General features: G+C 44.8%; 1 protein-coding gene across 3 annotated transcripts in view; it reads right to left on the bottom strand.

Annotated features, from left to right (window-relative positions):
- LOC142959627 (chloride channel protein 2-like) overlaps positions 1-14,166 on the bottom strand; it is a 78,089-nt gene that overhangs the window by 55,376 nt on the left and 8,547 nt on the right. For all 3 annotated transcript variants that reach the window (XM_076100996.1, XM_076100998.1, XM_076100999.1), the window contains exons 2-4: positions 3,210-3,341; positions 1,105-1,233; positions 245-378 (exon numbers count right to left, since the gene is read on the bottom strand). In XM_076100996.1, the coding sequence (XP_075957111.1) occupies positions 245-378; positions 1,105-1,233; positions 3,210-3,341 (395 nt within the window). The remainder of the gene's footprint in view (positions 1-244; positions 379-1,104; positions 1,234-3,209; positions 3,342-14,166) is intronic.

The following is a 14,166-nucleotide window of genomic DNA, read 5'->3' as shown; positions in this document are numbered from 1 at the left end:
TAAGTTAAAAAAAGTATTGCAATATGTATCATATCGCATCGCATTGCATTGTGATATATTGTATCGTCTCGCATCATATCGTGACATATATCGCATCGTATTGTATCGTGATATATCGCATCGTGATATGTATCGTATTGTGAGGTGCTTGCCAACACACAGGACTGACATACAACAAAGGCATTTAGGCCCCATAGAGTAGGTAAAGCTGATGTGTGTGTGTGTGTGTGTGTGTGTGTGTTACCTCCTTGCCCAGGGGCATGCCGCTGCCCAGAGCGCAGGTGAGGCCGATGACTTTGGCCACGAAGGTTTTGAAGGTGAGGTATTCCTTCAGCACAACTCCTCTCAGGATGGTCTTCATCTCTGGAATACCTGAACCTGCAGAGGAGCACAGCGGGCGCTTACAGCTGACCGGCAACTCAAAGAGAAACCCAACGCATCGAGCAACGATGACAAATACGTATTAAATACGTATCAATTACATCATAGCCTTAAGGGAAAATAGTTCAACGTTTTGGGAAACACAAATTACTTTTAGATTAGATGAGAAGATAGAAATCACTCTCATATCTGTACGGTGAAAAAATGAAGCCACCCTCAGAAGCTGTTAGCTTAGCTTAGCACAAAGACTGGAAACAGGCAGAAACAGCTAGCCTGACTCCGTCCAAAGGTTACACGATCTGTCAAGCAGCACCCCCACAGCTCTTTCTGCCAGCACTCCATTGGACCACGCAACACTGGGACTTAAATCTGAGTCACGATTCAGTTTTTAAAGCACCATGAATCTGGAACAAACTGCAGGTCACTTAGTTGCAAACCCTCACTGAAGACTTCTCTGTTTACCTTTTATTAAATCATTTAGGTTGGGCTTTGGTAGCATGTTGTCAAATCTGAATTCTGTACCGTAAATATGAAAGCTTTGTTGTTCTTGAGTGCATCTACAGTAATAAAGAGCTAAAGCTTATTTTATACATAGATTAATCACGCAATACCTTTTTTTGCCATTACTTAATTAAATGTGATTGTTTTGCCTCTTTTTTAGGCATCTCTGGTGTGTACATGCTGTGTGTGTGTGTGTGTGTGTGTGTGTGTGTGTTGTCATACCAACAGCTTGGGGGGCTAGAATCTGTGTGAAGCCGGCAGAGAAGGTGATGAGGACCACGGGGTAGGTGACCCAGGCCAGATACTGCAGGAACACGTTACTGTCCAGACCGCCGTACATCCACTTCTGTGCTGTGGACACACACACACACACACACACACACACACACACACACACACACAGTAAGAAACACACACGCACGGATTAATGTACATCCAGGAGAGCCGTCATATAAACCATTTAAAGACAGGAAAAATGTGTGTAGTTGTGTGTGTGTGTGTGGTTAGTCATGTTCTGTATCCAATTAAAGGAACTGTACACCATAACTGGAACTGACAAGACTAGGTTGGCTCCTCCTTGAGAACACACACACACACACACACACACACACACACACACACACACACACACACACACACACACACACACACACACACACACACACACACACACACACACACACACACACACACACACACACACACACGTCTCGCTTCCTCTTCCTGGAACGTAGAGTTGACTCACTCACAAATCGCTCCGTTTGCTGCATCCACCATGCAGGTAAATGGTTGAGGCCATAAGACGCCTTCCATCCACCTTGACTCCTCCTTTCTGTCTTCAATCCCTTCGCTTCCTGTATTCCTTCCTTTGTCCCTCACTTCCTCTTCCAATCATCTCCATTTCCTCTAAACACACACACTTCTTTCTGTCCCTTTGTACTGTATACCCCTCCTTCTTCTACCCCTTTAAGAACGTCTCTTAGTCACCATAGGCAACACATTAAAAACTTTCTCATTTCCAGTGAACGTCCCGAGGGCCCCATCCTAAATGCGATCGCTCTCTATTTACGAGCTCCTGTTGGGGCCAAGATCATTCGGAGAATGTCCCGTTGCATTGAAATATTACTCAGACGTCTCCGGAGTTAAACTTACAGAACACACGGCAATAAAAAAATGTTGGATGGCTCATAAGTTTCTCCGTCTAAATGAAATAAATCCGAGGGAGCTGCAGCCCTTAATTCTACTGAGGCCGTAAGTCAAAAACAGCCCCGACAGATTTACACAAAACTCCATTTGCAAGAAAGTAGAACTGAGTCCAAGCAGCTGACGCATTCAGACCTGAAGGCTCCCCGACCCGGAAGGGGATTTAAAGAGTTTGTTACACTAATATACAGCGAATACAAAGTATGCAGATTTTGTATAAGCTGTACGTTGTAGGTGAGTATATGCGAGCAGAATTGTAATTTGCATATGTAAGCCTATACATTATCCTTTCCTGGTTTTACATTTGCAGAGGAGAGACTACGATCACTTTAAAGGCCTCAGTACCAAGTCCATGCCAAACTTCTGAAAACCTGACGGTGTTTGTTTTTCTACAGCGCAGCGAGTGCTAATGCTACATTGTGAAATACTAATCTGTGTTGAAATCGTCAGGCGGCGAGCTAGTAGCGTTAGCCAACGATGTATTAAGAGAACTGGATGCCGGACCCTGAGATGGACTGACCTGATGAATGTATTCGCCTAAAAGGTTTCTAGCTTCCGGGTTTACGACCCTGTTCAGCCCACAGTCTTAACATCGTCATGTGTTTAAACGTAGTATTTTAAAATGTAGCTTTTTGTTTTCATTAATAACAAACTCACAAAAAACAGTTTGCAAACGGTAATAAAGGAGCGTGTGTTGAAGTAAACAGGATTTGTTGGTTTTGTTCTTGTGATCTTGAATCGAGTCTCGAGAATCGTTCCTCCGTCGTTGGTTTCTGGTATCGTGACATCTCTCGAGTTGACCTTTGCATTTTTCCCCCTTTCCTATTCTCCAACCTTTAAATCACTTCCTCCCTGTCTGGGTCCATGTATCACATTTCATCAATACCTCCTTCCCTCCTCATTTCTAATAATTCATCCTTCTCTTCTGGAATCATCTGCCTTTGCCTCCTGCTCATTCGTCAACTCTCTTTACACGCCAAACCATAGGTACAAATTCCAATCCCTCCCTGGCTCTCTCTCTCCCTCCCTGGCTCTCTCCCTCCCTCCCTGCCTGCCTTCCTCCCCCCCTCCCTCCCCGCCTGCCTCCCTCCCTCCCCGCCTGCCTCCCCGCCTGCCTCCCTCACCTTGTAGACAGATGGCGATGCAGAAGTCCACCGCCCAGCTGACCAGGGCCATGAAGAGTCCCAGCAGGATGAGGAAGATCCAGTCCTCCCCGACCCGCGAGATCAGGAACTTCTGACAGCGAACCGTATAGACTGCAGAGACACAACGTAACATGAGGGACTACAAACACACAATACAACTACATTACCCAGGAATTTAATTATTAAAGCCAGGATGGAAAGCCAGCTACTTTTGATGTAGAAGCCAAATGCTGAAACGTTTACCAGAGCAACTACGTCCAGCAGAAGTTATGACAGCACTTTGTTAAGAGGATACGTCACCGACACGATGTAATGGTGCGAGAGGCCGAAGACAAAGCCGACCACACGGATCCACTACACTTAATGCATATTAAAACGCACGGCACGTAAAAGTCACAGCAGATGGAGGCACTACAAAGCCACACACACACACAATCGGATCCGCTTTACTCACCTGCAAGCAAACAGGAAACTCACAGTTAACACGCTGCATAAAACTCGGACACACACACACACACACACACACACACACACACACACACACACACACACACACACACACACACACACACACACACACACACACACACACACACACACACACACACACACACACACACACACAGAGAGAGAGAGCTACTAATTGCTGGAACAAAACACGAGTTCCATGGTGGCTCATTAGGATGTGCCCGTACATTTCATAACACCTCTCCTTCACACCACGGTTTCCTCTCAAAGCTTAAAATTGTGATATTTCATGAAAAACACTTTATTCTACGTGTCTCATTGAAAGTTCTGTGAACCTTTGACTAAAGTGCTTTGGGGTTCAGAGGGTTTAGTAAACGAGTTACATGTAGGTCCATATGACTTAACGTTATCTCCTATTGCTTCATGTCTAAAACAGACCAGAGGCCATTTTCATAAAACTTTCTAGCAACTAAATTTGAAGAAAACTTTTAGAACTTCCCCTTACAGTTAAGACAAGAACCCGGTAACAAAGTTATTCATGAAGCCTCTCAGCTGCGAGAGTGAAACACAGGAGGACTTTCATGAGTTTCTGAGAAGAGGAGAAGATGGCAGAAAGATAAAGAGGAAGCAGGAATATCCTCCAAACTCTGAATGACGGAGAGTTAATGAAGCGCTACAGATGAGATGGTGCAGGGATAATGTTTGTGGTCGTTCTCATTAGAGACGCGCTCTCATCACAATAACACTGTGACCCCAGATATGAAAGCATTCGCTGGTTTACAGATTCACACGCCGACTACACGCTGCTGGACAGGAACTGATGAGAGCTCACAGGTAAGGTAGAGGAGGATGACATTTTACATTTGGTGGAGGCGAGACTGACACCTGTGTTTGACTGACAGACGGGGGGGGGGGGGGGAATGCTGCAGGGATGGAAAGGAAAAATAAATGCAGATACACTTACGTGCACACATTCCCCCCAATCAACACCTCCATGGGCTGTCTAACACACACACACACACACACACACACACACTGATTCACCTTTGCTTCCTCCACAGACAGATATGTGACAAGTCTGAGAAAGAAACAGGCTTCGTGCATGTGTATATTTAGATTGTGTTCCAGCAAGTGTGTGTGTGTGTGTGTGTGTGTGTGTGTGTGTGTGTGTGTGTGTGTGTGTGTGTGTGTGTGTGATCTCACCCACGGGCCCGTCTGCGTTGTTGGACCCCTTCTGTCATCCAGACACAAGTCAATGTAAATGAGTGTTAGTGTTAGTATGTGTGTGTGTGTGTGAGAGAGCATACATGTGTGCAGACATGACTTCTTTTTTTTGTTGTGCTTCTAAACATTGTGTTTTTGTTTTTGTCTTTTTTGGAGATGTAATTTAGTTGTCTCTTCATAGCTTTTTCTGCAACACACACACACACACACACAAGCTCCCAATCACTCTCATCCACCTTCTGACTCACCCTCTGCACCACTCATCCCTTTCATCCCTCCCCTCCTTGATCCAATCACCCCTCGCTCCCTCTCCCCTCTTCTTCTTCTTCTTCTACTGCTTTCTGCTAATCACATTCAACCCCTGACTTTACTCTCATCTTCTCCCTCTCAGGCCTTATCTGCTGCCCTCCACTCGCTCCTTTCTTTACCCTCTCTCTCTCCCCCCCCCCCCCCCCATGGCCATTCAGTCCAGTCTCTCCCCCCGGCTTGCTCTCTCTCTCTCCTCGACAGGAGGCCTAATGCCCACATACCTGCTGAGACTAATTTAGGCTGCCCTGGATACACGGTGCATGAAGTTCCTTGGCGTGGCATTAAGTACCTGCAGGTGAGTGAGCACCGTAAACTGTATACAGTACGAGTGTAGTGAGTTCACCCAAAGGTTTCTGACCAGCACCCACCTGTTGCTGAAAGCTGCCCACCCTTAATTATGCCTAACTTTAAGCCTTAATATCATTGAAACAGGTGCGTTGTATAACAATTCATCCCCCGAGCAGTTGAACGTGTTTATTTCTACTCTAAAGTCGGCCATTTTAACATTGAGGTCTATGGGGATTGACTCGCTTCTGGAGCCAGCCTCCAGTGGCCATTTGATGAACTGCAGTTTTTGGCACTTCAACTTTTGCTTCATTTATCCAGAGGATGCTGCTTGTGGTCGTGGGTTCATTTTGGTTTGGACAATACGATTTACTACTATTATTGGACTGAAACTACTGATATCAGACATTTAATACTGCCAGTAAATCAAGTTTTGCACTTTTGTAAAGGTCGAGGTGCTTGTGAGAGACACGTTATAGGAAAGCTTTACTCTTTTAATGTGAGTTAAGCTTCTTTCTCCAAATCCAAACAAAGATGGTGGACGTAAACTAAATATCTCTTTCTAAATTCGTACGTGAACCAAAAATTTAAAAACGTATAATCAGTTTATCAGTTTATATTTCTTTCAAACATCTTACATTTCATACAGAATAGCGTGCTAATATTCTGCTAGTGTTTTACAAAAAGAACCTGGAAAGGAAATACGATTGCAACTTGAGGAATGGGTTAAATATCTTTAACCCTCTGAGCCCCAAAACCCACCAGCGGGATTGAAAAACATGTTTTCTTTAAACGATCGCCAAAACTGCACGTTTATCACGGCCAGAAGCTGCAAAAATATGTCATAATCGTCAGATTTGAATCTTTTCCATCAGAAAGAGCAACCAATGAAAAGAAGCTTAAAATGGCGACACTTCATCAAAAACATTTTATTCTACCTGTAAAAAACGAATTTGTATTATTAGTAACACTTGGAACAATGTATATATATATATATATATATATAGATTCCATTGTTTTCCAACTTCTGTAAAATATATCAAAGATAACTCTTTTCTTTCTTGTGATTTATGTCACAACTGTCTTATTCTGCACTATAGGACATTCTGCAGTTCTCTCTACTTCTAGCCATGATTGTTCCGTCTCCATAGAGGAGCAGCACTTTAATGTTGTAGTGAGAAACACAGAGAGACAAATGTGACAGGAGTGAGAAACACCCTGAAACTGCTCGGGGGTTCAAAGCTGCAGCAAACACAATTTATTTTTTTATCTTCAATCTTTAAAGATTCAGGAATTAATAAAAAAACAACATCGGGTTTCGCTGAACTACCTTCTGGGTTTTTGTTTATCTGAAAATGATAATAAGCTCCTGTTCACACACAGCAGGTTGTAGACTCCATGTTGGTATCATACAGAGTGCTAACTGATAGCAGCCAGAGCTAACCATTACTGCGGAGGAAGCCAGCGTAGCTCCACAGATGTACTGTGTACATACACACACTACTCCTGACACCTGCTGGGCTCCACAGAAATGATATCCCTACACACTAGCCTGAAACCTCTAGGAAGAAAAGACCTGGTAATGGACATTTGTGTGCACGCACACACACACACACACACACACACACACACACACACACACACACACACACACACACACACACACACACACACACACACACACACACACACTTGAGGAAAATCACTAACGGCGCAGATTCCCTGCAACCGCTCCCACATAAAACCCAATTATTCAAATCACTCCCTCATTAGTTATGCACGGTGACGGCTGTAAGACTGTAAAGGGTAAAAGAGACTCTGTGCAGAATTGAAGCATTCGTGGTTAAAAATCAGTCGTGCCAATGAGGCCGATCCCCCTCTTTGTGTGTGTGTGTGTGTGTGTGTGTGTGTGTGTGTGTGTGTGTGTGTGTGTGTGCGTGTGCGTGTGCTGCCACATGTATTATGGAGCTTCATGCGTACGAGAGAGATTCAATTAGAAATGCCTGACTGTGTTTGAAACTACCAACTTAATTAGATTAGCATAAATACAGTTAATACAAGTAAATCTGACCATTCAGCTCTTCTGCTATTTACACAGAAACTTTAAAAGATGGAGGAAGAGGGGGGGGGGGGGGGGGGGGGTAGTTGCTGTATGTTTAGTACAGAACAACGGGAGACGTCAAAGGTTTCAGTCAAATCTTCTATCACAATAAAGGTCGTTTTATATCTCAATAACGATATAATTCACGAAATAGCGCGTTTTCTAGTAATTCAATATATAAATGTCTTCAGTATTTAAAGATGGACCAGAAATCAACTATCCACCTTTGACAGTATCAACTATCTATGTAAATAATGTTCATAGATGCTCTACAACATATATTAAACTTTTAACAAGGAATCATAATCATCAGTTCCAACTTAATAATCCAAACCATCTCTATAGACTATTAACAGAGTGCTATACATGTCTATCTTTGTAATGTTTGTAAAGATGTTTGGTGAGCAGTTTCTTTGCCGGCACATGTTTGTCTAGAAGTGGAGGATAACTTCCCTCAAAGTTCAGCATTATCAGCATGTTTTGCAGTCGGCCAACGCAGCCAATGAGGGTGTTAACGTGGACTCCAAAGCCCGGCACGGATTCACCTCTTTACCTCTGCCGGAGTGAATCAACAGATTCCACTGAACTGAATTGATTCGGGAATCGAGCCGCAGCTGCAGATAAAATGAAAATGCAGCACAGGAGAGAGAACGGAGTTAAGTGGAGGAAGAAAAAGGGTAAAAAACTAACAAAGACAAATTGGCCCCTGAAGACAGAAAAGAAATGTTGTCGGAGTAATAAAACCAGCAAAGCGTCTGTAAATGTTTCCTCTGGTGCCAAACATCTCCACTACAACTGTAGCATCTCCCTCTTGCTCCCCCATTTGTTAATCCATCCCTCCTCCGCTCCCTCCTTCATGTTAATGTGTCGTCTATGCTAATGAGATGTAAAAGGAGGCGATGTTTATGTAAATGCACCGTACGGCATCGGTCCCGGGCGACCGGGCAGAGCGCCTCGTCTCCCACTCAATCACTGCGTTAGCTCGTCGGCCAAACGACGGTGTTGACGGCCGTCTTATGGCTGCAGTACAATGTCTGCTTAATGAGGTGGAATGGTGTAACACACACACACACACACACACACACACACACCAGAGTGATTATGTAAAAGCAGCCTCTGCAATCGATTCCAAATAGTGCGTCATGTATGTTTAATGTTTCTTAAGGGGGTAAACAACAAAACCCTCACGGGCAGCTGGGATGTTTTTCTGCATTTAAAAGCAGAGACACGGCATTAGGTGGAGTTGTTAGACATGTTGCCTAGCTCGGCTTTTTACCCAGAGTGTGTATGAGTAGTGGGCGAAGTCATCGATATGTCACTCATTGGTTTGTGGACTGATGTTATGAAGTCCTGAGTTTTGGCATTTTGGCCATCGCCATCTTGGACGACCAAATAGGATAGGGTAGCAACCTGTCAATCACAGTAAGCCCCGCCCTAAAGCATCCCCTGCTTTATGGTCTGTTTGACTCTAAATGGACCATAATGTACTAAATGAACATCATGCTGTATTGAAGAAGACTTGAAACTAGAGATTGAGACCATAAACTCATGTTTACAATGTTTACTGAGGTAATAAATCAAGAGAGAAGTAGAGTCATTTTCTCATAGACTTCTATACAACCAGAGGAGTCGCCCCCTGGTGGACACTAGAGAGAATGCAGGTTCTAAGACACTTCAGCATTGGCTTCACTCTTCAGAACCAGAGGCTGCCGCCTGGTTTTACCAAGCAGCAAATGAGCTTTTTGTTTTGGGTCAGAACTTGCTGAACATCTGAGGCTAAGGTCTGAGGTCAGATGACGTTCCTCATGATTTATCTTTTATCTTTGGTGCTTCACTGCCGTGTGCGGTGACATCTTTTACTTCCCGAAGTTCAGTTCATGAATCATCTGCTGCTGATACTCAAAACTACCGCATCCCGTTTTCCTGCATCAGGTTTAGCTTACTGAGCAAAGTTTTGCAATAAAATGTTTTGTTTTCTCCAAACTAGGAGGAAGAGCTCACGCAAGTTCTAACATGCAACATGAATAATTCATGTCTCAAACAAACTTCTGCGAGCCGACGTGTGCTTGTTTGGCATTAGGAGCGGAGGAACCCAATGTTTGAACTGATGATTATGATGCTTCTGTTTTAACGATTCTCAGTTAAGCAGCAGTCAAACACCGACACACTGAGGCTGCAGGGATGATTTCTCCAGTGGCAGAGCACACACACACACACACACACACACACACACACACACACACACACACACACACACACACACACACACACACACACACACACACACACACACACACACACACACACACACACACACACACACACACACACACACGCAGAGTCAAGGAAGGCAGATGGTGGCACTGATGATGACAGTGAGAGTCCATCAACGCAAGTGTGTGTGTGTTTAGCTCGATCACACGGGGGAGAGGTAAGTCGTTTCATTTCCTGGATGAAAGCCCGGTGAACCGAGAGCCAAAGGGACCTGCTGCCGACTCTCCGCACTGCTCCTCCCTTTCATCTGCCTCCCTCATTCCATCTCAATTGATTTTTATCCGTCCAATCCCCAGACCTCTGCCATTTACTCCCCCTCTATCCCTTTTCTCTCATTCCCTTCCCCCCATCGAGTCCTCCTTCAAGCCATCTTTCCGTTTCCGCTCTGCATCCGTTCGTTTCTCGCTTTCTTGTTTTCAACTGTCCAGGCCCCCCCCTCCCTTCCCCCCCCTCCCATCTCTGCTGTTGCCGAGTCAGCACTTCCGTTCCGCAGTGCTCTGCAGACACACGAGTGCTTCAATTTACACTTTCATACCGTGGCGTAACCAATTTCAGAGCATTTCCCATTTGCAATTATTTAAACTCACACACACACACACACACACACACACACACACACACACACACACACACACACACACACACACACACACACACACACACACACACACACACACACACAAGGTCGGCAGCTCTCTGTGTGTGTGTGTGTGTGTGTGTGTGTGTGTGCATACATACATATGGAAGCGGTGAAATGATGCAAAAACACCATCAATCTTTGAAGGACCAAAAAGTATTAAAAGTTGCAGACACACACACATGCATGTAAGGTTCTTTCATCAACTGTGTGCAGTGTGTGTGTGTGTGTGTGTGTGTGTGTGTGTGTGTGTAGCAATGGCACATTCATCTGTTTTTAAGCAGCAGAAAAGAAGAGACATTGATCATCAGGCTTGTCCGCAGCTTGCACTGCCTAATCAGAACCATTCATCTCCCCCTATCACACACACACACACACACACTTTCAGAGCTCTTTATTACTTCCCATTAGGGCTCGGGGCTAGCTGTAATAAGGCCGGGCTGGGAGAGTTAGTCTTTTCTTTCTGGCGTGGAGGCACACAGAGCGGAATGGGAATAATGTGCACACAAGAGGTATTTGTCATGTTGACTGTTGATTAATATGAATCCACAAGTAGAGTGAGTGTGTGTGTGTGTGTATATATGGGAGGGGGGTGTTTGCAGGCTCCTCTTTGCAAACTGCAGGATCATCAGATTTTTAATTTTCCTCCACACACACACACACACGCACACACACAGACTCTGCAGAGATCAAGCGTGCGAGCTTTGAACCGACGGCCGGCGTTAATACGTCACAAAGTGAAGGGAAACTTCTCTGAAGCGACTCAACACAGTTACTGAGCACGTATCAGAGATTAATGATGGGAGAGCAATGCGGCGGTATTAGCTGTACGCCGCGGTTGAGTGTGAGGACTGAGGGGGTAGCTGGTAGTTGTAGGGGGGGGGGGGGGGGGGGGGGCAGACTGGGAATGATACGGACGTTTTGCTTTTTGCTTGTTTACCGGAGAGAAAGTCCTGGGCTGGAGCTGGCAGAGCGTACGGGTACCCTGACCCTGGAGGACAAATAGACCACATGACATCGTTAAACAGCAGCAGTGTGTGGGGTCATTTTATGGATACACAGTTTGTTGTATTTTCCTACACAATCCTTCAAAGAAAAGAAATATCTCTCTCTTTACCCATTGTTTCCGACACAACATTATTAGTTTGTGATTGATGTCAGCGCCGTGCAAACTCAGCAGCACGGCGAAGGAACGAGCAGCGGAGGAGAGAGGGGAGGACGGACGAAGGAGTGATGGAGGATGCACAGAAGTGGTGAATGAGACGAAGGAGGAGAGGAGGAGGGTGGGAGATAAGGAGGTAGGAAATAAGATGGAAATAAAGGAAACAGAGGGAGGAGAGGACATAAAGGATTAATAATAACGACTGATTTAACCCATCATGCATGTAGCCACCAAGTGCATGTTTAAAACTGAGCTCCCTTTTGGAAACATTAAACAGTCAGCTGGTGTTTTCAGTCCCACTCATGGAGCTACCGTTAGCTTCAGCTAGCTGCAGTTGAATGTAGAGAACTGGTTTTGTTTACTTCTGTGTGAAATCAAAGACTTGTTTTGTGAAGCAACAGTAACTAAAGGAGGGCTCAGGGAAGTCTGGTCAACTATACAACTTTATGCCAAAATATATTTCAGTATTCAGCACATTCTTCAGGGTTAAAAATATTCATCAAACCATTTTTAAAGGATCACAAAACAGTAAACTTGTCCTCTGAAACATCGGTGGTTGGGTGATGAATTGATAACTCCAATGAGAGTCATTTCAGGCTGCCAGTGTGGTATTGATCAGTGCATTAAACGCCATCAGTCAAACAGCATCACATCCATCACATCAGCTGACAAACACATGAGATTTATCTGCACATCAAACATATTGATAGAATCATAAAGTCATGGGGGTGATCCGTCTCCAAAAGTTTGAAAACAGACATTTATTTCTCCCAAAGAAGATGAAGAAAAAAGAAAGTTTTGTGATCTCATCCAGGTCGGGATACACACCTGTAAAGTATGGAGAACAATATGTGTGTGTGTGTGTGTGTGTGTGTGTGTGTGTGTGTGTGTGTTCTCTGGGCTCACAGATGATCAGAGAGCAATAACTCAGAACGCGGGGCTCAGATGGATGGAGAGGGAGGGATTATACCCGGCGGAGAGGAGGAGACGGGGTGAAGGAGGAGGTGATGGATTGAAGACGGAGAGGGAAGTGAAGAGAGCTGCAGTGGAAAGAAAGAGTGGAGAGGAAACAGGGGGACAGAATGGGAGATTGGGGGGAGAGTAGGAAAAAAAGGTAAGATAAAAAGTGAGGAGATGAGGGATGAAGCAAAAGGAGAAGAAAGTTTTTTGAGAGAGGAAAGAGAAATGAAAGGAGGACATATTGGAAAACAAGAGGAAGAAAGTAGAAATGGAGGAGGGAAGGGAAGGAAGAATGAGAGAAGAAAAGATCGAGCGAGATCGAAAACACAGAAATAAATAAAATATAAGAAAAAGCTGCAAAGTAACCAAGAAAATTGGTCGGCGACTTATTTGTGGCCTTCTGTGTGTAATAACCATCGATTTCACCGCGAGAGGAGCCGGCTGTAGAAGACACCGCGACGCCAAACACCTAAAAATTAATGACGGCATTAATAAAAGCTTTGGCCTGCGCGGCAGCCGCAGCACTGCGTATTGATTTATAACAGCGGAGCACCTCTGTGGACAAAGTCTCCTCAAACTGCAGTTAATCAAGACATAAATCTGCTTTCATGTAAAAATAATATTTAAAAAGATAACCGGTGTGTGTGTGTGTGTGTGTGTGTGTGTGTGCGCGTGTGTGTGTGTGTTGTGCCTTTGCTGAATTGAATGTCTCTTTTTGCTAATGTTAGCATTCTGGCTGTAGGAAAAAAAAAAACCTACAGGAACCCTAATTTAAACTTCTGGCACCTTAGGACAGGTGCATGCATATTAAATATGATGTCACCATTTTATTGCCGTTATGGGGGCCATCTTGGCTCAAGCGGCTTTCCCGGAGATGACAAAATCAATGAACGCCAACACTTTGACCTCTCTCTCTCTCTGTGTGTGCTGACACACACATTGGACCAGCGCCACAACCTCTGTTGTAAAAGTAACACACACACACACACACACACACACACACACACACACACACACACACACACACACACACACACACACACACACACACACACACACACACACACACACACACACACACACACACACACACACACACACACACACACACACACACAGTCTGCTCGAGTGGCACTGAATAAAATATTGATCAGTGGCTCAGGTCTCCTTGGTTACTTGATATATTAAAGTGAAAGTTCACCCTTTCTCTCTCTCAGACACACACACACACACCGGCAACCACGCATGCAACAGTTTAACAGTGTGTGTGTGCGTGCGTGTGTGTGTGTGTGAGAGAGTCAGTTGTGTTGCTTCCTGGACTTGGCTGGTAGCTACATGTGAATGACGTCTGACCAGTGCGTCAGCGTGGTGTCCAACACACACGGAAACACACACGGCTCACGTATATATATTCAAAGAGCAGGAGTGCGTGTGTGTGTGTGTGTGTGTGTGCGTGTGTGTGTGTGTGTGAGAGAGAATGCGGGGATGTCGGTTGCGCTGCACTTGTTGATCTGGT

Source organism: Anarhichas minor, unplaced genomic scaffold (genome assembly GCF_050575085.1).
Source record: "Anarhichas minor isolate MPS153535 unplaced genomic scaffold, ASM5057508v1 ptg000026l, whole genome shotgun sequence".
Taxonomy (NCBI): domain Eukaryota; kingdom Metazoa; phylum Chordata; class Actinopteri; order Perciformes; family Anarhichadidae; genus Anarhichas; species Anarhichas minor.
Note: the sequence above shows the minus strand (reverse complement) of the source record. Positions and strands in the feature narration are given on the sequence as shown.